The 23,919-nt window shown below is 40.9% G+C and overlaps 2 protein-coding genes across 2 annotated transcripts in view; one reads left to right on the top strand and one right to left on the bottom strand.

Annotated features, from left to right (window-relative positions):
- The window catches only part of MCPH1 (microcephalin 1), a 427,349-nt gene that overhangs the window by 153,028 nt on the left and 250,402 nt on the right, over positions 1 to 23,919 (bottom strand). The window lies entirely within an intron of this gene.
- Positions 19,770 to 23,919, top strand: part of ANGPT2 (angiopoietin 2) — a 64,294-nt gene continuing 60,144 nt past the window's right edge. Inside the window, exon 1 of the mRNA XM_040349815.1 lies at positions 19,770 to 20,328. Within this exon, the coding sequence (XP_040205749.1) occupies positions 20,035 to 20,328 (294 nt within the window). The 5' untranslated portion in view covers positions 19,770 to 20,034. The remainder of the gene's footprint in view (positions 20,329 to 23,919) is intronic.

Genomic DNA, 23,919 nt, shown 5'->3' with positions numbered 1-23,919 from the left:
GAACATTATAATAAAACCATTAAACGATATGCAGCTAAATATAGAGCGACATAGGACATCAGCCTAATATGTAAAGGCAATGGGCAGCTCTATTCCAAGCCAGTACTCCTCGCATATATATCGCTAATAAAGTAGTATAAATTATATGATTATTATACCGTATATATATATATATATATATATATATATATATATATATATATATTTAGAGTGATTTACCTTTTTTACCACTGTGTTGGTTCGCGCAAAACCCCTTTATTTATGATTTCTTGTTTGTGTATTGTAAACACTATTAGGTTTTGCAGCACCTTATCTGTTTTGGGTTATCACTTTTAAGGAGTCTGTAGTAGCGCGGAGGTTTTTTCTTCATTCAAGCCCATACATTGTTTAGTTTACCTTTAAACCCTTATAAGGGTGTCTTTATTTAATATGTTTTCTTCCTTCAGTAAAAAAAAAGGAGATAGAACGCATGACTATTTCACCTTTATCACTTGCAGTCAGCAGATGGGGAGCTAAGAGAGTAACAGCTGAGGTCTCAAAGATCACTTGTCGAACTAAACAAAGGCCTAAATGCCTCAGAGGAGGGATACATTTTCCCTCCATCTTGGTTAGTAAAGACGACATTGTCCTAACTATTTAATTACAAGTCTGCCAAAAACCAAAAAAGGAGTACGCAAGCTTTGCCAATACAATGTAATGTACACATTCTGCATTAAAACTGTATTTACACAAACCAGTAAAACATTAAAAAGAGGTAATCAACCCACAGACCTATTAAAATTGAAAATATGATTAACCCTTAAACTGAACCTTTGAGAATAAAAATACAAGAGCTGCCTTTTGCCTGCCTTGGTTTTAAAGGTGCATGTTCTGAGGCTGTCATCTATTGAGTTATTGACCTCGAAAAAAGCATGCAAGATAGGAGTTCAGACTTTACTGTCTACCTATTTGTTTCAGAAAAGTTACGGAATATAGCCTCATTCATATGACTGTGTCATCTATACGTAACCGAATGTAACCGCTAAATGTGCGATTACATCCACAGCTACCTATGATTGATTTGCACAGGCTTGCTGGCAGCAGCTGATTGCATCCACCTGTGCTACCCACAACACAAATACACTTATCTTTAGCAGAGTATGGTCCTACGTGACCGTGTAAATGAGACCTTTATAGTGAAATAAGATCAAGAAAACTGCCCAGGAGCCCTCACCAAGACAAGTCAGTAATGACAGCTCTCATGTCTGTATCCTCACAGGTTCTCAAAAATTAAAGCAGGGATCAGGTGAGAAGAGGTCTGTCTATGGAATTCACAAATTGTGAATTCCAATTTGTGAAACGCGTTAATCTCTGCCAGGTCTGCATTGATGTCATGATGGCTACGATGTTGTCTGATGATTTTTATCTTCAATAAAGTCTTCACTTTTGCATTAAACCATTTCCCGTTTTATCGTCACCCGCCCCCCTATGTTTAAGGCATGTGGCCTGGTATGGTCCAGGAGGTGGGGGTGCTCGCTCATCCCCCCCTTTCCTGACCTGCATGCCCAGATAAGGGTTTGGTATGGATTTTGGGGGCCCCCCACGCCATTTTTTTTGACGTGGGGATTCTTCTTAAAATCTATACTTATGTGTTGGGGGGGGGAACCCAGCGGTAATTTTATTTGTTTGCATTTTGGCAGGGGGTCTCCCCTATAAGATCCTCAGTACACAAGTCACACCGCAAGTCGGATCAGTGCGACTTCTATTCAAATCAATGGCCTCCCATAAAGAACCATTGATCTTGAGGCAGAGAAACGCGGCTGAAAGCTAGCACGGCTAAACGTGCCTTAACGTCAATGCAAAAAGCTACTAAGATCACTTTTTTTCAGCTGCTTTTTCCTGGCGTCAGAACTAGCTCCTTTATCTAACGCCCCCATGTGTATGAGGCCTTAGACATGTAAACGAAAGGTGCACCTTTGTTTTAAAAATCAGTACTGCAATGAGCCTAGCACACTTACCATGATTACCACCCATGATTGCCCTACAACTAATTTCTAGTGATTACTACACATAGGGAAAAAGAAGTGTAGCATGTTGTAGCAATTTATCACTGATGACAGAACATGACAGAATTTGTGTGATTGATCATTACTATACACACTCACATTTAATAACTAAAGTGGGCCTTTAACAGTCAACCTTTCCCACCAAGACTTAACACTAAACCCCTAATGTTGGTCACACACTCAGCAATGTTCAGATAATTTCATCTAGGTTTAAAAGCAACCAATCAAATCAAGCTGAAGTATATTACTGGAGGGATCACCATGTGCAAAGAAGGGTAAAAAAAAAAGAAAAGAAGTTAAAAAAGGAGACTGATGCTGTAAACGGCAACATGAAATTTGTGTTCCTGGTTTTAGATGTATTTGAATCCATTCCTCACTTCCCCTGCAAATACAGTGCCTTGAAAAAGTATTCACACCCCTTGACATTTTCCACATATTGTCATCTTATAACCAAAAACGTCAATGTATTTTAATGGGATTTTATGTGATGGACCAACACACAGTGGCACATAATTGTGAAGTGGAAGGAAAATTATAAATGTTTTTCAAGTTTTTTTTTACAAATAAATATCTGAAAAGTGTGGCATGCATTTGTATTCAGCCCTCCTGAATCAATACTTTGTAGAACCACCTTTCACTGCAATTACAGCTGCAAGTCTTTTTGGGGATGTCTCTACCAGCTTTTGCACATCTAGAGAGTGACATTTTTTCCCATTCTTCTTTGCAAAATAGCTCAAGCTCTGTCAAATTGGATAGAGAGCGTCTGTTATCAGCAATTTTCAAGTCTTGCCACAGATTCTTAATTGGATTTAGGTCTGGACTTCGACTTGGCCATTCTAACACATGAATATGCTTTGATATAAACCATTCCATTGTAGCTCTGGCTGTATGTTTAGGGTCATTGTCCTGCTGGAAGGTGAACCTCCACTGCTTAAGAAAAGCATCCCCAAACCATGATGCTGCCACCACCATGTTTTACAGTGGGGATGGTGTGTTCAGGGTGATGTGCAGTGTTAGTTTTCAACAACACATAGCGTTTTGCTTTTAAGTCAAAGAGAAAAATGTTAGTCTCTTCAGACCACAGTACCTTCTTGCACATGTTGGCTGTGTCCCCCACATGGCTTCTCACAAACTGAAAATGGGACGTCTTATGGATTTCTTCTTATCACTCCAATAAAGGCCAGATTTGTGGAGTGCACGACTAATAGTTGTCCTGTGGACAGATTCTCCTACCTTAGCTGTGGATCTCTGCAGCTCCTCCAGAGTTATAATGTGCCTCTTGGCTGCTTCTCTGATTAATGCTCTCCTTGCCCGGCCTGTCAGTTTAGGTGGACGGCCATGTCTTGGTAGGTTTGCAGTTGTGCCATACTTTCCATGATGAATTGAACAGTGCTCTGTGAGATGTTCAAAGCTTGGGATATTTTTTTATAACCTAACCCTGTTTTAAACTTCTCCACAACCGTATCCCTGACCTGTCTGGTAGAGCTGCACGATTCTGGCTAAAACGATAAATCAAATTTTTTTTGCTTAGAAGATAGATCATGATTCTCTCACGATTCTCGCGGTGAAACATCCTGTTTCACATAAAAAAATAATAATAAATGCCTCTAGGAGTTATGCCTGCGATTGTCAGGGTCTTGCAATGTCTCATGGGAATTGTAGTTTCACCACACCTGATTTAAAGCAACCATGCAGGGTGAAGGAAATGCTGAAAACATGACTTGTTGGGGTGCTTGAGGGCTGAGCCTGGCCTAGTCCAGATTTAACATCATACATGCATAAAGAAATATTCACAAATTGGATGTTAAGCATCACTGAAGAATGCTTGGATTACAGCAAGGAATTGGGAAAAGCACACAAAGTCCAAGTCTATGGAGTAAGGGCCCTTTCACATGTACGGACAAACGGTCTGTTTACGGACTTGTAATGGTTCCCTATGGGATTGAAGACGTTAGCGGATGATGCATCCGCAACCGTCCGCAAAGATCCACTTTTGCGGACGGAAGAAAACCCTATTTTTCTTCCGTCCGGCGGAATGGATCGGATGAATACGGACACACGGTCCGTTTTCATCCGATTCCCCATAGGGGAGAGCGGAGGAGAGACAGGGCGGTCTCTGCACTGTGTGCGGGGACCGCCTTGTCTGCCGACAGCTCAGCGGGGATTTACGGAGGAATCCCCGCTGAGCCAAACGGGCTAACGGAGCAGATCAATACGGATCCGCTCCGTGTGAAAGAGCCCTAAATTTCCATTGTGGCTTGATCAGTATCTAAGCAGATAATGTTCATGTAGGTACGTTGTCTGTTTCCCATACACAGGAAGATTAATGGCAATCGAGGTCTAGAATTGCCCAAATTTGGTCCATATATGGGCACTTTACCGGTCTACAAAATAGCAAAGAAAACAATCTCTCTGTAGAGAATACCTAGTTACGACTGAAATCCAGAGCTCCGTGATGCAAAGGCAACAAAACTTGATATCAGAAAAAATAAAACATTAAAGCTTTCCAAATATAAATGTCCCAAAAAAACATAATATTCCACAGAAAAAAAACCTCTAAAACTCCATCTTGCAGTATTAATTGCAAAAAAAGTTACTATAATCAATTTCAGGAATAAATGTATAGGCTACAGAATCTGTTCTGACACGCAAGTGCAAGGAGATGGCTTGCAAAGCAGAGAACAGTGCATGCCTCTGTTATCAACTGTTTTTAGTTTTAAATAATCTCTCCTCTCTTGTGAGTAACACTGAAGTTAAAGCATGCTGGTATGTGGAAAAAAAAAAAAAAAAACGTATTTTGTTGAAGAATAAAACAGTTGTGTGTGATCATGGCCTGTTTTATGTTCCAAGAAAGCAAAACTTCTGAATAAAAGTTAACAGATAAGAGATTAGAAGACAGAAAAATCAACATATGAAACAAATTTAAAGATGCTATCCATTGGCAGTGCCAAGTTATGTTGAAATCTAGGTTGTGTAAGCTAAAGCAACAGAAAAACGTGTCTACAAAATAATGTTCATCTACAGATTTGCAGGGCTGGAGAGATCCCCATTTGCTCAAAAGCACAGACTGTCAAATTGGCAGATGAATGACAGATTTGTTTTTTCTGTTTTATATTGTTAGGCCCCTTTCGCACGGTGCGGACTGCTGCTGTGATCCGCTTACTCAGCAGGGGATCTGTCCATTGAGCAGGCAGATGACGGGACTGTGTCCACTCTGCTTATGCCTAACACAGCCCACTCTCTTCAATGGGCGGTTGAATGTAAATGGACTGCCTGTCCATTTACACCTGACTGCCATCTGATCTGATCCACTGGACGGAAGGGGAACGTTCCACATATGTCTTTTTGGCAAATCAGATGTTGGCACGTTTACACCCGCTGCTCCACAGAGAAGAATGCAGGTTCTGATTGGGTCCACCTAAAAAACAGATTCGATGGGAAGGTTCATGTGAAAGGTGCCTTTAAAGTTTCTCAGATTTGAGAACATTTAAAGCGGAGATCCACCCAAAGGGGAAGGCTCCACTTGTCTGCCTCCTCCTCTCCTCTGCTGCCACATTTAGCTTTTAGGGGGGGAGTAGGTACCTGGTTTTGACCCCCTTACTTCCCCTTGTGCCTTCTGTGACACTTCACAGGTTCCAAAAGACTGCGGCCCATTCACAAAGTGCAGCACACTTTGCACATGCGCAGTAGGAAGCCGGCTGTGAATGGTGGTGCCAGCAATAGCCGATTGAATAACTGGCTCGGGTGAGGACATCGTTGGATGACTGGAGAGGCAAGCACCCCATTATTAAAAGTCAACAGCTACAGTATTTGTAGATGCAGACTTATTTTTTTTCTGAAGGTGCCTGGAGCTCTTCTTTAAGTACTATATTAAATACACCAAACAGATGTGAATACTGTGCACAACAATCAATGTTACTGTGTAAATATCGGCTATTGCCTCGATCACACTGGCATACTATAGTGTCCGCCCATGTAAAGGTTGTTCCATACATCCTTGTGTAGGCAGTCCAATTTAATTCAATTGGGACACAGCAATGTGTTGTTTTTTTTTATTATCCCCTCCCTACCCTCCCTTTTTCCCTCTTCCTCTACACTTAAACTCAAATGGACAGTCTTTGAACAATGTTATCTCTGTATCACTACAGGGTTTGCAGAATCAAGTACATTGGAGCTCTCATGCATGCGTGTAATACTTTTTTTCTGCCTATCAAATGTTTAATTAAACCTTCATGCGAGATCTCATATTGTTACCATAGCTTTCACTATTCATGTGTACAAGATCGGTCTTAAAGTTTCTGTGATGTTCATTCATTTATATGAACAGTATTACTTTTGTTATGTTTCATTGTAAACATAATACAAAATAAATACAAATACAAATAAAATAAAGAATGTTAAAAAAAAAAAAAAAAAAAAATGGGGACAGCAGTTGACAGAGCCAATGTTCCCAATTTAACAGCCACATGGGTGCGGGTGCATGGCCCCGAATGCATGGCAGTAGTACAGATTTTAAATAATAAAAAAATATATATATATATATACACACACACAATCACACTAGGTAATCTCTGAAAGCTTTGTATCTCCCAGTGTATAATCTCCTCTACTGTTCCCAAGGGAATTGAGGTTGTCTGGTTTCTCTCTCTACAATGTGCAACAGAAACCTCAAAACACTAGTTTTTATCACATTATGTACAAGTGTTCCAGAAATAGACAGTCATTTTGCAGCCAAATCAATACCACAGGAGCTGGCACAATTACAGGGTACAGTTCTCGTTAAAGGAAAAATGGATACAAAGGAACAGAAGGAGTTTTTTTTATTTTTAATATCATACAATATCATTTGTTTTGATTTACTATGGGCTAGAGGGAGGAAGGGTTAGAAACTCTGTCATATTTTTATAGCTGTCTATCGCAGCTAGAGAGACGGCCACAAAGAAAAAAATTCTTATAGCTGAATTGAGTCACAGACCGCAACAAAAACCTGCCAGAGGATTTTCCTGGAGTTTGGCTTTAGAGGGAACTTACAAGGATAGAAATACGAAAGCTGTAATTCCTGACTTGCTTTTGACAGTACAGGTTCCATGGTTGCCACCTGATCCTGGATTTACTGTTTAGTAAGTCACAAATCCGAAACAGGCACACAGCCAGTGCATCCCAAATCCAAACTTTAAAGAGGAGTTCTAGCCTATTAAAAAAATATATAAAAAAAAGTCAGCAGCTACAAATACTGTAGCTGCTGACTTTTTTTTTTTTTTTATAAATCTCTTTATTAATTTTCTGATTTTTTTTATACAAAAATAAAATCATACATATACATTACATTCATATTCCAATTACATTCCTCTGCTCTCTTCAGAGCATCCATACAATGTCCTCCCACTCAATACAATGCATTCCTCTCTCTCTATTCCCCAATGGTGTGATTAACCTCCCAGTATACCCCCTTTATCCTGACGCTGTCAGAGTTCTCTATCCAGTTTGCCCATACTCTCTCATATTTCTCCCCCTGTCCTCTATTCCAGTATGTCTCTCTATACAATGTCAGATTGCTGTTTACTAGGTTTTTCCACTGTGCTACTGAGGGAGCCTCTGGCTTTTTCCAATTTAACACTATTGTTTTCCTTGCATAAAATAATAACAGACCGACCTGTGTTCTCCTTTCCCTCGAGACAATATTCCCCCCCACCAGTCCTAGCAAACAGACCTCCGCCTCTTGTTCCAAAGTTATTAATGTCACTGTAGTAATCATTCTCAGAACCTCTCTCCAGCATACCACTATTTTTGGGCATAGCCAAAATATATGCATGAAATCTCCTGGGGTATCTGCACATCTCCAGCAGTTCTGAGGATTGGTCGGTGAGATCTTATGTAGCTGCTGACTTTAAATAATAATAATTAACTGTCCAGGAATCCCGCAATGTCGGCACCCTAAGTCGATTAATTCATCGGCTTCGGGTGCAGGCATTCTTGCTAACGGAAATAGAAAGTGAAGCCTTGTGACGGGAAGGGGGGGGGGGGTTTGTTAGGAGGAGGGGCTGGAAATTTGGTAAATCGCCACACGATTGTGGTGATCTTATCTGGAAGCAGGAGCAGGTACCTTGTACTGACAGGTATCCGCTCCCCCCCGAAAGGGGATAGCAAACAAGCAGAGCTTCCCCTTTTGGGAGGCGCTCCGCTTTAAGCTCTATGCAGACTTATTGGAAAAGCAGTGAGTTATCACATGGCCGATTGCTCTGGTTACAAGAGAGCAAAATTTGATGTTTTTTGCATATAACATTACATCAGTAGTTTTAAAAAAATGTCATTAGTCCTTTTTTTTTTTTTTTTAGATGCCTTCAAAGTGTTGTTGCTAGGCAGAATAGTTAATCTTCCCACTTCCTGCACCTAGGTGCTTAATGCTTCCTAACCTACACCGCACAGACTCCTGGGAATGTAGTGGGTGTAACTTTCCAGGAGTCTGTGCACTCCCCAGTCTCAAAGAATCATGTGACTTGGACAGCACAGGTGCTGAAACCTGATCTGACACTGCTTGTGCAGCACAGTCATACAGTCTGGCTTCATGATGCCCACACTTAAGATGGCCCCAGTCAATTTCTATTTTATAAAGTGTCTAAATGCTGTAACAACCTAACAAAACGGACCTTAGTTTACAGACTAACTTTACTAGAATACATTAAGCTTGTGTATTACAGGGGTATTTATATTTAGAAAGTGAAATTGTGGCCGGAACTCCGCTTTAAAAATCACAGGTGCCTTTAATACTTAGGTAATAAATCTTTTTTTTTTTTAAACTAGATCAGATCACAAGATTCCTAATCAAGTGCTAGAGTAATATTTTAGTGAATGTGTCATACAATTGTGCTTCTCAGGCCCTGTACACACGACCAGTTCATCCGATGAGAATGGTCCGACGGACCGTTTTCATCGGTCCACCGCTGAAGTGGCCTGATGGTCTGATGCGTGTACACACCATCAGTTCAAAAATCGATTGGGTCAGAACGCGGTGACGTAAAACACACGACATGCTGAAAAAAAACGAAGTTCAATGGTTCCAAGCATGCGTCGACTTGATTCTGAGCATGCGCGAGTTTTGAACCAATGCTTTTGTGTACTAACCATCGGTTTGGCCCGAACGGTCAGCGGTCCATCGGTTCGATTTTAAAGCAAGTTTTAAATATTTGGTCCGAAGGACAAAAGACCGATGAGCCGTACGCGGCCTCAAAAGGCATTTTAGGGTGGGCTGAACTCCCCAATCTATTTCTGACTTCTCAATGGCGTGGCATGAAGTTCCCAGCTCCCTGCAGGCTCCACTGTTTTTGTCCTGATGCATATTATTCTGTACCAAAAATCTTTTTCAATAGATGTCATTATATTCAACTGAAAGAGTCATGCTATCAGATTTTACCTAAAAGGTGGTTATGCTAGAGAACTATAAAATTGGATGCACAAAACACCTGTGCATCCCTACGTGGACAAACCCCCATCTAAACAAGGCCTTAGGTAAAACCTTAATCTTAGAAGCAAAACGTTTTTATAACAGCTTAAAAAGTGTTAGCTGGAATAAGCCTTTCATTTGTTTATCACTTATGTAAAATCCATCTGACACTACCCCCTCCAAAGTGTCTGTCCAAGAGGGTCTCCATTGCTCCTTTGTAGACAGAGGAGCCACCCTAGGAGAGGAAGCGTGGTAATGGCCAGACCACCTGGTGAAAAAATCCTAAAAATAAAAAACAAAAGCTGCTAAAGATTGATAAGCTGCAATATGTTTTTGGATACACTTTCAACTGCCAAAGGTTGACACTAACCATATAATGAACAATATGATGGACGTCGAAAGCATAGACCTGACACAAAAATCAAAATTGGCTGCAGCAGTTTTTAGCAGCAAAATTATGTGTCTTACATGATATAAAACTATCCCTTTCTCTGCAGGCATTTGACAGTAAAAATAGCTACGTGATTTACCAAATGTCAAAAGATGAATGATGATGTGATTGTTCATATTTCAGTAGCAAGTGATCAAAAGAAAATTATATTTACTGGTTTCTAAACAAAAAACTTCTGACTAGGCATATGCAATAGAATGGTTGTGAGTCAGTATTCTGTAGCCTCTTATGGGTTTGCTAGCTTTCCCAGGACTTCCTAATAGAAAGTCTGTCTACAGCTCCCCTTCACAGATAAAAAGCTTAAACCTAAACTTTAGTCACTGTGATAACAAACCTTAAAATAGCTTGTAGTTACATGTCAGGGCTGTGAAAGCCATTGACAGCTACTAAGAGTTTGATACAGATCCTAGGGTGTCAGAGCAACAAAGACTTAACCCGCAATGCCTTCTCACTTGCACAGACATTCATAGCAAGAATAGAACTGCAGACCTTTAGGTTTAGAGAAATTATTTAAAGTGAAAATGTCTCTAAACCAGGGGGTGTTGAACTCAATTTCATTGCGGGGCACATCAGGGGTGCCCTATGCACAAAGTGCAAAGTTCAGGGGTGCACTGCGTACAGAGTGCAGGATTCAGAGCTGGGTTTAGAGTGCGCTACATGCAGAGTTTAGGGGTGTTCTATGCAGTGTGCAGGATTTAGATCTTTCACAGGCTATTAATATCTCACTTCCACCCCTCCTCAGATCTGATCTCTGCACACATCTCCCTCCACAAACATAACAAGCCCCCCCCCCAACCCCAAAAGCTTCCTTGCATTTCACCTACCTGGTGTGGCTCCAAAATGTCTTTCTAATTTGCAGGGAGATCATTGGTCAGCATCTGTGCACCCAGGCACACATGGGGATCACAGTGCAGCTTGTCACGTGATGCCCCATCCCACACTGCACATACATCTCCCTTGTTCCCAAAAGGAGAGCAAGGCAGAGAGGGAGCTGCGAGAGCCACCGAGAGAAAAGCTATCCTTGTAAACACAGATGGCTTCTGTGTTTACAAATGAGCAGGGAGCAGTAGGTGATCTCCTTCATGTTCTGGCACTGAGAGCGATGGCCACATGAAATGGTCTGCTGTGCCGCATTTGGCCCATCGGCATTGTGTTTGACACAGGTGCCCTTAACAAAATAAAATTATTACTAGCATGTCACTGCAGGTACCATAGAGTGACTAAACATATTGTTTGTGTGTATATAGCAAAACAGTGTGCACTGACAAAGTGACTGTTCATTATAGTGGCACAAAATCATTACATCCACCCAAAATTCCCGTTCCACAGAAGTCAATCTCAGGCACTTCCCCGAGATAAGCACTGTCACTATGTATGTAAGGAGAGGGGCCGTGTCAATTTCTCTGTTTTCAAGCAGTGAGAGGCTTGGATTGATCTGCCACCCAGTGATGCAGCATCATTGGTTACTAAAACACAGGTGGCAAGACACACAGTGTCATGCTTTTCCATGATGAGGACACCTGGCCCCTTCTACTAGCACTTGTCAGGGTAGAAGGAAAAATGGATGGGACAAAATACAGTCAAATTCTTGAGGAAAATATGCTGTCCTCTGCCAGAAAGTTGTCAATGGGAAGAAGGTTTACCTTCCAACATAACAATGACCCAAAGCACACAGCAAAAATAACCACACAGTGGTTAAAGGAGAAAGGGGTGAATGTTCTTGCATGGTCTAGTCAAAGCCCAGACCTAAACCCCATTGAAAATCTGTGGAATGACTTGAAGACTGCAGTCAACAAACGGTCACCATCAAATTTAACTGAACGTGAGCAGTTCTGCAAAGAAGAGAAAACATATTGCAAAGTTAGTAGAGACATCCCAACAGACTAAAGGCTGTAATTAAGGCTGGGTTCACACTACTACAAATTGGATGCAGATTCCTCCCATCCAATTTGCATATCAGGAGATTAGGACCAAAAGACACCCAAGAAAAGAAGGATCCAGGCTGCTCTGTGCAAAACTATCACACAGAGCAGGTACGTATAACATGTTTGTTATTTCTTTTTAACTAAAAAAAAAAAAACAAGACTTTAAAAACTCAGGGGAGATTAACATCTGAACCCAGAGAAGGTGGAGGCTGACAGACTGGAGGTACTAGAAGGCATTACAATTACATTTAAAGTAAACTTTTACCAGTATTGTGCATTATATTTAAAATGATTATATCCATGGAAAAAAAGTCTAAGCTTTTAGTACTACTTTATTTATAAAAGGATTTATATCACCCTTTCACTCTTCATATAGCTTCATGTCTGACTCCTAGTTAAAATGCCAATATATCCTACTTCAGGGTGTATTTATTATTTTACACACACACACACAAACACATATATATATATATGATACAATTATATATTAATTACTTTCAGTGTTCCACAGTAAAAAAAAAAAAAATGAACTATGCGTTTTTTGGTGCTCATTTAACATGGTTTCCTATGGGACACATATATGCTTTTTTCAACTGCTGCGTATTTGGAAAGGGTCAAGGACTTTTTTCAACGTAAAAAAAAGTGTTTTTTTTGGTTCAATATACGTCAATGGAGAAGCTGCAGAAAAGTATGTAGTGCTTTTTTGCAGTAATTTGTGTTTTTTAATCTGCCAACAACAAATTGGCCAAAAAAAAAGCATAAAAAATGCAAAATCGCAGCAAAACCACATGCACAAAAATCAAAAAGGCACAGCAAAAACCACTGCAGAAACAGATTAAAAGCAAACTGAATAGGTGTGAACCGAACCTTATGCTGGCCACACGGATCAATTTTCAGAAGAGAATATTCATACAAAAAATCTTTGTACATTCGCTGAATGAAAAATTGTTGTTTAACCACTTTCCTACTATGCACATAGTGCACTGCCTCGCTTTAACTGACAATTGCGCGGTCGTGCGACGTGGCTCCCAAACAAAATTGACGTCCTTTTTTTCCCACAAATAGAGCTTTCTTTTGGTGGTATTTGATCACCTGTGCGGTTTTTATTTTTTGGGCTATAAACAAAAATAGAGTGTAAATTTTGAAAAAAAAAAAAAAACACAATATTTTTTACTTTTTGCTATGATAAATATCCCATTTATTTTTATCTCAGTTTAGGCCGATACGTATTCTTCTACATATTTTTGGAAAAAAAAAAAAAAAAAATCGCAATAACCGTATAGTGACTGGCTTGCCTACAAAATAGGGGACATAATTATGTTTTTTTTTTTTTTTTTACTAGGAATGGCGGTGATCTGCAATTTTTTTTGGGACTGCGACATTATAGTGGACACATCGGACACTTTTGACACATTTTTGGGACCATTCACATTTATACAGTGAACAGTGCTATAAATATGCATTGATTACTGTATAAATGTGACTGGCAGGGAAGGGGTTAACCACTAGGGTGCGGGGAAGGGGTTAAATGTGTAGCCTAGTGAGTGTACTAACTGTAGGGGGAGGAGGGTGACTGGGGAGGTGACCGATCTGTGTCCCTAAGGACACAGCATCGGTCTCCTCTCCCTGACAGGACATGGATCTCTGTGTTTACACACAGAAATCCACGGTCCTGCTCAGTTACTGGGCAATCGCAGGTGCCCGGCGGCCATCGCGGCCGCCGGGCACGCGCCTTGTGTTCCCAGTAACGTGACGGGTGCGAGCCGTTGTCGGCGCGCGCCCCCCTAGTGGCTTTAAATGACAGGACGTTATATGATGTCCTGTCAGAACAATGGAGTCTTCTGCCCGCCGTCATTTGACGGCGTGCGGTCGACAGGTGGTTAAAATTGTAACTTGCTTTTAACAGTCGGTTTTAAAATAATTTATTTCTGAACAAAAACCAAACACACTGTCTGAAAATTCCTTTGACCAAGAAGTTTTCCATTATTTCAAAATTTTCCTGTCACTGTGGTTGAAAGCCAACATTGATTTGACCCCAATCAACCCGATCGAACGAACGATCTTAAAATTACATTTTTGAAGACATTGTTTTTGTATGGCCAGCATATATTATATTACAGTTCTGTTTGTAAATCTACAAACCAGTCTAACTTTTGTTTTTCTTTAAATAAAAGAAAATGTGATCTCTGAGCCCGATATTTACCAGATTCAACCTCTAATAGTATATCAAGTATTTCTCTTCTGTCTGTTATTCTCAGAGTGGATTAGAGATTTCGCTCCCTAACCATATAGTTGGTTATCTATATTTACTACTGACATATTTAAGAATAAATTGCCTTTTATTTTAAACTTTACATAGTAACTAAATTATACACCACACTTTTTTTAAGGTTATTGACCGATTAAATTGAAACAATTAAAATAATCATTAGTAGCACACCTACAGGAGATTGTGACTGGCTCTAAATGGAGCCGGTTCACACATCCCTGGGGCAGCTGTGGAGCAGATTGTACAAGGAGTACTTTTGGCATGTTTCAAGTCTGCATTCAGCCATTTCGGACTGAAATTGGACCTGAAAAGGTGAACAGGGATCCACCGGACCCCTGCTGCGAGCCGCTTTGTGCTTCAATGTGAACCCTGCCTCAAGCGAAACATGGTTCAACAGAATAATGACACAAGTGGGTGATCCATTTTTTGGCATGTTTGTGTTATATCTTTCACTTGGATTGCGAATGAAGTGAAATTTCATACACACCACACCACATCATTTCATACACACCACTTTACAAAGAATCTGCTCAGAGCACTTGTTTACAAATATTCTTGTTTACTGTTAAAAAGAAGTATCACATTTACAATGCCATGGCATTTTGCTTTGACCACCCTGGAGTATTTTTCATTTTAAACCTCAATCCACTCACTTGTTGGAAAGCACAAATCTTTACCAGCAGCCAACTCACGTGGGTAAGGAAGCAGAATCATACATGCTTGAGATGATGGGGGAAGAGGGTGGGGTGACAGACAACAGAGAAGGCAGGCTCCTCCAGCAAAGATCATTAAAAGGATTTTTCTTGTATTCAGCAGACAAGGCTGGGAAAAGGGTACCTGACATTTTATTATCCCTTCTTATCTTGTCTGTACAGAATACAATTCTCAGTAGAAACACCATAGATCCATCTTTATGAAATGTGTGTAAAGCTGGCCAAGCGCAAAAGCTTTTTCATTTATTTTCTGTACTTGTTGTTTTTACACCTAACACAGTCATGTCTGCCACCTGATTTTTCATGAGACAGTACCCAGCGCTATATTTCAAGGTATACAATGGTTTCAAAAACCTTTACAGTATATGGTTCATTTCTCACTTATACTGCTACCTTAAACTGAACCTGTCATAGAAATAAAGGGGTTGTCATAGTCCCCATTCTGGCTTTAATACTTTAGTCCCTGTTCAGACTAGAGTGCCGTGCGGGAAAACCCACGTTTCATGGCAGTTTCCCACGCCGCCTTCAAATCGCACTGCCCTTGTGGTCTGCAGAGGGTGTCAGCACAAATGTGGCACCGCAAACACGTTGCATTTGTTTGCACCGGATTACATGGTACAAACATACAGTACCATGTAATCAGCTTGCAGTGAGTTTCCAAGTTGTGCATGCACACTAATTTTGCTGTGGTGCGATGAAATGATTATTATTACACAGGATTTATAGAGCGCCAACAGTTTGCACAGCGCTTTACAACATCAGGGAAAACAGTGCAGTTACAATACAATTCAATACAGGAGGAATCAAAGGGCCCTAGAAATGAGCTGAAATTGTACTGCACAGAACTGCATGTGCTTCACACAGGAACGCACGGTGCAATTCACAGGCAGTTCCTAGTGTGGATGGGCTCTGAGTCACTGATTAACCACTTCAGCTTCTGAAAGGTCTAACCCCCTTCATGACCAGGCCATTTTTTGAGATACTGCTTTATTTTAACTGACAATTGCGCGGTCATGCAACGTTCTACCCACATAAAATGTATGTCATTCCCCCCCCCCCCCCCCCACAAACAGAGCTTTCTTTTGGTGGTATTTGATCACCTCTGTGGTTTTTATTTTTTGCACAATGTACAAAAAAAAGACAATTTAAAAAAAAACTATTTAGAAAAATATATATATTTTTTTTACTTTCTGCTATAAAACATGCCCAATACAAAAAATGTAAAAAGGGCTATTTGACCAAGAAGGAGAGTGATGGGGTGCTGCGCCAGGTGACTACCTCTTGAAGCTCATCAAGAGAATGCCAAGAGTGTGCCAAGCAGTAATCAAAGCAAAAGGTGGCTACTTTGAAGAACCTAGAATATGAAATATATTTTCAGTTGTTTCACACTTTTTTGTTATGTATAATTCCACGTGTTAATTCATAGATTTGATGCCTTCAGTGTGAATCTACAATTTTCATAGTCATGAAAATAAAGAAAACTCTTTGAATGAGAAGGTGTGTCCAAACTTTTGGTCTGTACTATATATATTTATATATATATATATATATATATATATATATATATATATATATATACATTTTGTTTTGCGCAAAAGTTATTGCGTCCACAAACTATGGCATTTTTTTCTAGTAATGGCAGCGATCATCGACTTATAGCAGGACTGTGATATTGCGGCGGACAAAAGCAGACACCTAACACTTTTTGGGGACAGATGACACTACCGTATTAATGACACTGGCAGGAAAGGGGTTAACATCAGGGGCGATCAAAGGGTTACATTTTTTCCATGGAAGTGATTACTAAAGCCTCATACACGCGATCGGATTTTCCGACAGGAATTGTTTGATGGCTGAAAAATCAGACCGTTTGTACTCTCCATCAGATAACTGTTGTCAGATTTTCCGCGTACAAATGTTGGATGGCAGGCTTATAAATTTTCAACGGACAACGGTCTGTTGTCAGATTTCCCAATCGTGTGTACACAAGTTTGTCAGACAAAAGTTTAAAGTACAAACACACATGCTCAGAATCAATGCTCACCAAATATGACATTAGCAGAAGGTGCCTATAGGGTTCTATATTGAGTTGGCCTAACCTTTGCAGCTATAACAGCTTTAACTTTTCTAGGAAGGCTGTCCACAAGGTTTAGGAGTGTGTCTATGGGAATGTTTGACCATTCTTCCAGAAGTGCATTTGAGAGGTCAGGCACTATGGTGGACGAGAAGGTCTGGCTCGCAGTCTCCACTGTAATTCATCCCAAAGGTGTTGTATCGTGTTGAAGTCAGGACTCTGTACGGGTCAGTCAAGTTCCTCCACTCAAAACTTGCATATCCATGTATTTATGGACCTTGAATTTTGCACTGTGCACAGTTATGTTGGAACAGGAAGGGGCAATCTCCAAACTGTTCCCACAAAGTTGGGAGCATGAAATTGTCCAAAATATTTGGTTATGTCGACACCTTAGGAGTTATTTTCACTGGAACTAAGGGGCCAACCCCAACCCCTGAAAAGCAACCCCACGCCATAATCCCTCCTCCACCAAGAGATTTGGACCAGTGCACAAAGCAAGGTCCATAAAGGCATGGATGAGCGAGTTTGGGGTGGAGGAACTTGACTAGCTTGACGTCAACCCGACAGAACCCCTGGAATGAATTAGAGTGTATACCGCAAGCCAGGCCTTCTCGTCCACATCAGGTCCTCGCCTCACAAATGCGCTCCTGGAAGAATGGTCAAAAATTCCCATAGACACAATTTTAAACCCTGTGGACAGCCTTCCCAGAAGAGTTGAAACTGTTATAGCTGTAAAGCAGGGATATGCAATTAGCAGACCTCCAGCTGTTGCAGAACTACAACTCCTATGAGGCATAGCAAGACTCTGACAACCACAAGCATGACACCCAGAGGCAGAGGCATGATGGGACTTGTAGTTTTGTAACAGCTGGAGGTCCGCTAATTGCATATCCCTGCAGTAAAGGGTGGACCAACTCAATAATGAACCCTACAGACTAAGACTGGGGTGTCATTAAAGTTTGTGTGTGTGTATAAAGGCAGGCTTCCCAATACTTTTGGTAATATAGTGTATATCAGAAAAAAAAGTCCTCAACATATACTATATGAGAAAGATGGTCAGCATGCAAGCCAGGCAATTAACATTTTCATAAGACATGTCAGCAGTGTGACACACTATGGTTCCCATTAGATACTTTTACTTTAGATGAATATGGTAAAACGAAATTATGGAAATACTGTATACAGTATATGGCAATGCATTTCTTGTGAAACTTGCATGTAATCTTTTACTATCAAGAATTCCATGGTTCAAGAATCAGATGCCCAACCTGAGGACCTTGGGGCCCCTGCAGATGGTATTGTTTTGTTGGATGCTCAAGTCAGTGAAGGAAAGATATTCTATATAGTGGTTTTAAGTAGTCAAATAGTTTGGTTTATTTATTTTACACTAGCTAACCACCCACCCCCACACACATTTTTCTAATGGATCTTGCAGACAGAAATAACAAATATGGAACAAGCTATTTTTGTTTTAAAAGGTGTAAAGGTGGGAGATGCGGTGGCTCAACGCGATTGGCACTGCGCTGACAAGCCATTCACCTCTGCAGCTAGGGGTTCGGATCCCGGTCTCGGCTACATGTGAATTGAGTTTGGTGGTCTCAGCCCGGCTCCCGGTGGGTGTGCTATGCGAGGTAAACCTGCGCTTAGTACGCCCACCCCCCTCCCACAAAAACCACCACACTTACACGCACTCGAAATTGGGTTAACATGCACGCACTTTGACCACGCGGTCTCTAAAAAGAGAGGCGAAGGACTAACGGGGCTGGTTGAGCGGGCTAGATCCTCTCACTCCCTTATAGGGAGTCCCTCTGCCCCGTTGGGCTTCAAAGCGGAGCAGGTAGGGCGGGCTGTGTGGGAGGACCCCCTCACACACCCACCATTGCCACCCGGGGCATGGAGAAAGGTGGCAGACTGCCTCTGGGGGAGGCCTGCCTACTCCCAACTCCTGCAGTCCGGCTCCTCTCTCGAGTACATGCAAAAAATACACTTTAAAAAAAATAAAAATAAAATAAAAGGTGTAAAGGTGAACTTGGCCTTTGAAAGTAGGTTGAAACAGTGAGTGCCTGCTTTACTCTTACCCCCCTCCTCTCACACAGACATTACCCCTTTTTTTTTTTTTTAATAGCTCCTCTGGGCACTTTTGAGGTTCTTATCTAGGCGAGAACGATGTACCAGTTGCCCGCAGACTCCTGGAATATGACTGGCTGTCTCTTTCTGCTTCTTCTAGTTACTTCCCCGATGATACGCTGCAGCACATGTGCATCATCAGGGGGCTCAATGCAAGTTCCCGAAAGGGACAGCCAGCTCCCAATAATTAGAAAGGACCTGGTGTGCGTTACAGCAGGACAACTCTGAATGTGCAACTATTTTGAGGATAACCCAGCGAACAAGGCAAGAGGAGATTAAGAAAAAAAAAAAACCTGTGCAGGCAAAAGATCCTTTTTAAGATTTACTTGTATGAAAGGGTGTGCTGTGAGCCTATGGCAGGGACAGAAGAATAACACTTCTGATTTGATGTGAATGATACAGTAAAACAGTTTGCATTGGTGATAAACACAAATAGAGATCTTTTTTTATAGAAATGGATACAGAGATGGATTTAAGTGTTATATCCATAGAATCTCTGTCTAATTCCATTCAGAATGCCAGTGTCCCACTTTTGGACTTCTCTATCCATTCATTGACTTTAGCATACATAGGGGAAGTGACTGCTTCCCGAGCACACAGCACAGGGGACACACATGAACTCAGGTCACAGCTGCAGTGCTGCTGTTGTGCGAGACAGCTTCACATGCTCTTCCCCTGACATTTATTCCCTCATGTCTATCTCTGAAAAGGGCACAGCTCATTTAGGCTTATAGGCGGGCTTACACAGCTCTCCCTATAGTAGGAGAGGGGAGGTCTAGCTTGGCTGGAGCACATGTCCTCTGCTTGCTGTTTAAGGAGAAGTATTTCAGGTTAATAATCTTTCACTCAAAGCAAAGCAAGGCAGCTTTCATCTGGAAATACCTGAAAGAAAGTGTCAGCTCCTGAGCAGAACTACAGATCAGGGCTCATTTGTTTTTGGTTACCTAAGCATCATCTGTCTTTATCCAGTTCATAGAACATACATTAAGATGTGGCTATCTGCTGTCACTGTTTTGCTGGTGGCTGTCGGGAGCTTTGATGTGGCTCTGGCACAAAGTCGTAAAGCTGTGGAGAATGCAGGAAAGAAGCAATATCAGGTGCAGCATGGGGCATGCAGCTATACCTTTCTGCTGCCAGAGGTGGACAGCTGCCGCTCAGCCCCTGCCAATCCTCACGTGTCAAACTCTGTGCAAAGGGATGCCCCACTGGACTATGATGACTCTGTGCAGAGACTTCAGCTACTGGAGAACATCATGGAGAACAACACACAGTGGATTCTGAAGGTAATTTTCATATCACAATATTAAAATTCAAAATAGTTCAGTATTTTTGTTTTGCAGTGGTTAGAAAGAACTAAAACTATTTTGCCTCCTATTACAGAATTGTAATACAACTATTTGCATCTTGTCTGAATGCTTTGAATGGCTAGGCTTGAATGCAATGCTTTGGCTTGTTTGAAGTTGCACAGCTAAAGGTGTACACTGTAGTTTTGAGTAAGCAGTAAAAAAGGTAATAGAATATGATGTGGAAACTGAACATTAATGAGTGTTAACAACAGCATTAATATTTTCATGGACAAAGAAACATATATAGTATGTAACAAACTTTTGATGTGTAGTTGTCTAATATTTCAAGTAATGGATCAGTCTATCACAAGCAGTTCCCCTTTTAATCAACTCCTAAATGACTTTGCATTCAAGAGATTCCTAATCAGTCAGTTTTTCCATAGAGTAAAAATTACAGGACTACCTTTTTACTGTCTGTCCTACCTTTGTGAAAGCTAGGCTACATACCCAGCACTTTACTTTTCTTGTGGCACGTTTTACCATCCATCCCAACAACAGACATCATTTGAAGGGAACGGCATTAAATTGGCAACAAGTACAAGTTCTCTTTTAAACACACTTGAGTGGATGTAGTCCTAATGTTGTATAATAATCTTGAAAGAATAGGTACACAGAAGATCAAAGTAAAAGATCATATCTCCAAAGAGAAGCTCCTCCAAAAAAAAAGAAGAAGAAAAGAAAAGGCAGTACCCCTTGCAAAATGCATTATGAATTGGTATCTAGAATTCAGGAACAGTTGGCAAAATCTCTGAAACAGTTTGCCAATGCTCATCGGTTATGCTTCAACAGACAATTAGCATTTGAAACGTTAAAAAAGAATGTTTAAAAACAAAAATCAAGTAAGTGGGCTGATCAGCAAACTGATGTGAAGGGGAGTATATCTTTTGTTTAAGTTCCTTTTATAGCCAGTCGGGCAGATCCACAGAGCGAGTACGCCGGCGTATCTACTGATACGCCGGCGTACTTTCAAATTTCCCGCGTCGTATCTTTGGTTTGAATCCTCAAACCAAGATACGACGGCATCTGGGTTAGATCCAACCGGCGTATGGCTTCGTACGCCTTTGGATCTTAGATGCAATACTTCGGCGTCCGCTGGGTGGAGTTCTCGTAGTTTTCCGCGTCGGGTATGCAAATTAGCTGTTTTCGACGATCCACGAACGTACGCGCGGCGGTCGCATTCTCTTACGTCGTCTCTAGTCGGCTTTTTCCGGCGTATAGTTAAAGCTGGTGTTTTGCAGCGTATAGTTAGACTTGCCATGTTAAGTATGGCCGTCGTTCCCGCATTTCATTTGAATTTTTTTTTGCGTAAGTCGTCCGTGAATCGGGATGGACGGAATTAACGTCTATGTTAAAAAAAAAATGACGTCCTTGCGACGTCATTTAGCGCAATGCACGGTGGGAAATTTAGGGACGGCGCATGCGCAGTTCATTCGGCGCGGGGTCGCGCTTCATTTAAATGAAACACGCCCTCTAATCGCCGATTTGAATTACGCGCCATTACGCCGCCAGAGATAGACTACGCCGCCGTAACTTATGGCGCAAAATCTTTAAGGATTCGAACTAAAGCCAGGTAAGGTACGGCGGCGTAGCGTATCTCTGATACACTGCGCGGGTGCAGATCTCTGTGGATCTGCCCCAATATGCTTAAAAGGAAACACAATGGCACTTGTTTGGTTAAAATCAATGAAAATGCATTCAGTGATTGAAAAGGAAACACAAACTGAACTATATTATAGTGTATATAAACTTGCATTGCCTACGGCCTCCCTCAGACCTTTCCAGTGTGATACCCCATGCACATTATCCTGCTTTGCATAAAGTCAGTCTAGTCATTTTAAGTGGACTGCCAATGCTCAACAGTGCTTGATAAACCAACATGCATCATTAGTTTCAACATAGCGCTGGCAAGATGCATTGGGATGCCATTCAAATAATAATACAGCACTGTGTGTGTTGTCATAACGCATAGGTGTGAGGCTAGCAAAAGATCTATAGTTTCTGCTCTGCCAGGGGATGTCAACATTCTTGTTACATATATAAATGGAAATTTGTCTGCAAGAAAAGGACATGCAGCAGTCCACCAATTGGATAAATTAACATTTCTCAGTGTTCAGATTCATATTATAAATGTATCACCTCGTAAGCCATTATCTATCTACTCTGACATGTTTAATACTATACTATCTGCAGTCTAGCACTGCAAAAAGCCCCTGATGTCCAACAGTTGTCTGATATAGAGCAGGAGATTTCAAGATACACTAAACTCACTCATTTTCCACTGATGCATACTCTGCAAGGACAGTCACAGCATCAATGGAAATACGAACCCAAGTTCTGCATCCATTTAATCACGCTCTAGAACATTGTGATCTTGCTTTATAAAAGACAGATTCCATTTATTATAGCTGCGTGACGTGTCAGACAACAGAAGCATCCTGGGGCCGATACATTTGTTATGACTCTAGAATCAGGCACACTCTACACCCACATAGTAAGGATAAGGGAGAGTTCGACCACCCACAGGTGAGCCCATTGAAACAGCTGCCTCTGATTTGACGCTCTGTACTACTTGAAACGCATGGTGGATTTACCTACAATACAGATCACATGCAGAACAAGTCCCTTGCGGCTGTTGTGAAGTCACCCTTCTCTGTGTCTCACACTGATTAGTACAGAAAGAAAAATACAGTCTGTACAGTACTAAGAGTGCAAGACAATAAATCATCTTTATGATTGTCACATGAGGGTCGTGTAAATGGATGCATGGAGCAGGGTTCACCGAGGGTCCACTGAGGGAATATTCTCATGGTGACAGCAGATGAAAAGACTTTACCATTCCAACTCTGCAGAATGTGCTTGATCACAACCGGATGCAGCATTTTTCATCTTTATTTATAAAATAAATATTCCCGTTCATTAAAGCAACACGAATCAACTCTCAAGCCCGAGTTTTATTGCACTGGGAAACTAACTATGCACAGTAAATCACAGCAACCATTTACTCCTCTCCTCAAACGTTAAAAAGTGAAAGTTGATTGGGATCTATGGTTCTTACAGATTTCCATCCCTAAATAAACTAATATGTAAAATGTTAAAAAAAAATCAAAACATTCCAAAAATTACTATTACTGCTTACTATTTCATTTAAACTGTTAAAATATCCATAAACTAGAATGAAAATGAAAAAACTTACTGATTACTTAACCATTAAAATCAGCCTTTTACCAAGATATTAACACAAAGCGATCTTAATCTTGTTGGGATGGATAACATGGTACAGGGGAACTAGAATACTGATCTTTTGGGAGAAAATTATGCATGACACTGCCTTTAATGCTGTTCATATAACCAAAAGCCTAGACATTTGATCACATGATCTCTGCTAAAGAGAAAGATCAGTCAATCAGAACCCTTAATCTCCTCTTAAGCAGATATTACATGACTTAATGTCTAGGCTTTTGGTAATGTAAGCAGCACTAGAGAATGCCTATAATAGTAAAGTAACATTTTCTCAAGATAGGTTAAGTG

The sequence above is a fragment of the Rana temporaria genome, chromosome 4 (genome assembly GCF_905171775.1).
Source record: "Rana temporaria chromosome 4, aRanTem1.1, whole genome shotgun sequence".
NCBI lineage: Eukaryota > Metazoa > Chordata > Amphibia > Anura > Ranidae > Rana > Rana temporaria.
Note: the sequence above shows the minus strand (reverse complement) of the source record. Positions and strands in the feature narration are given on the sequence as shown.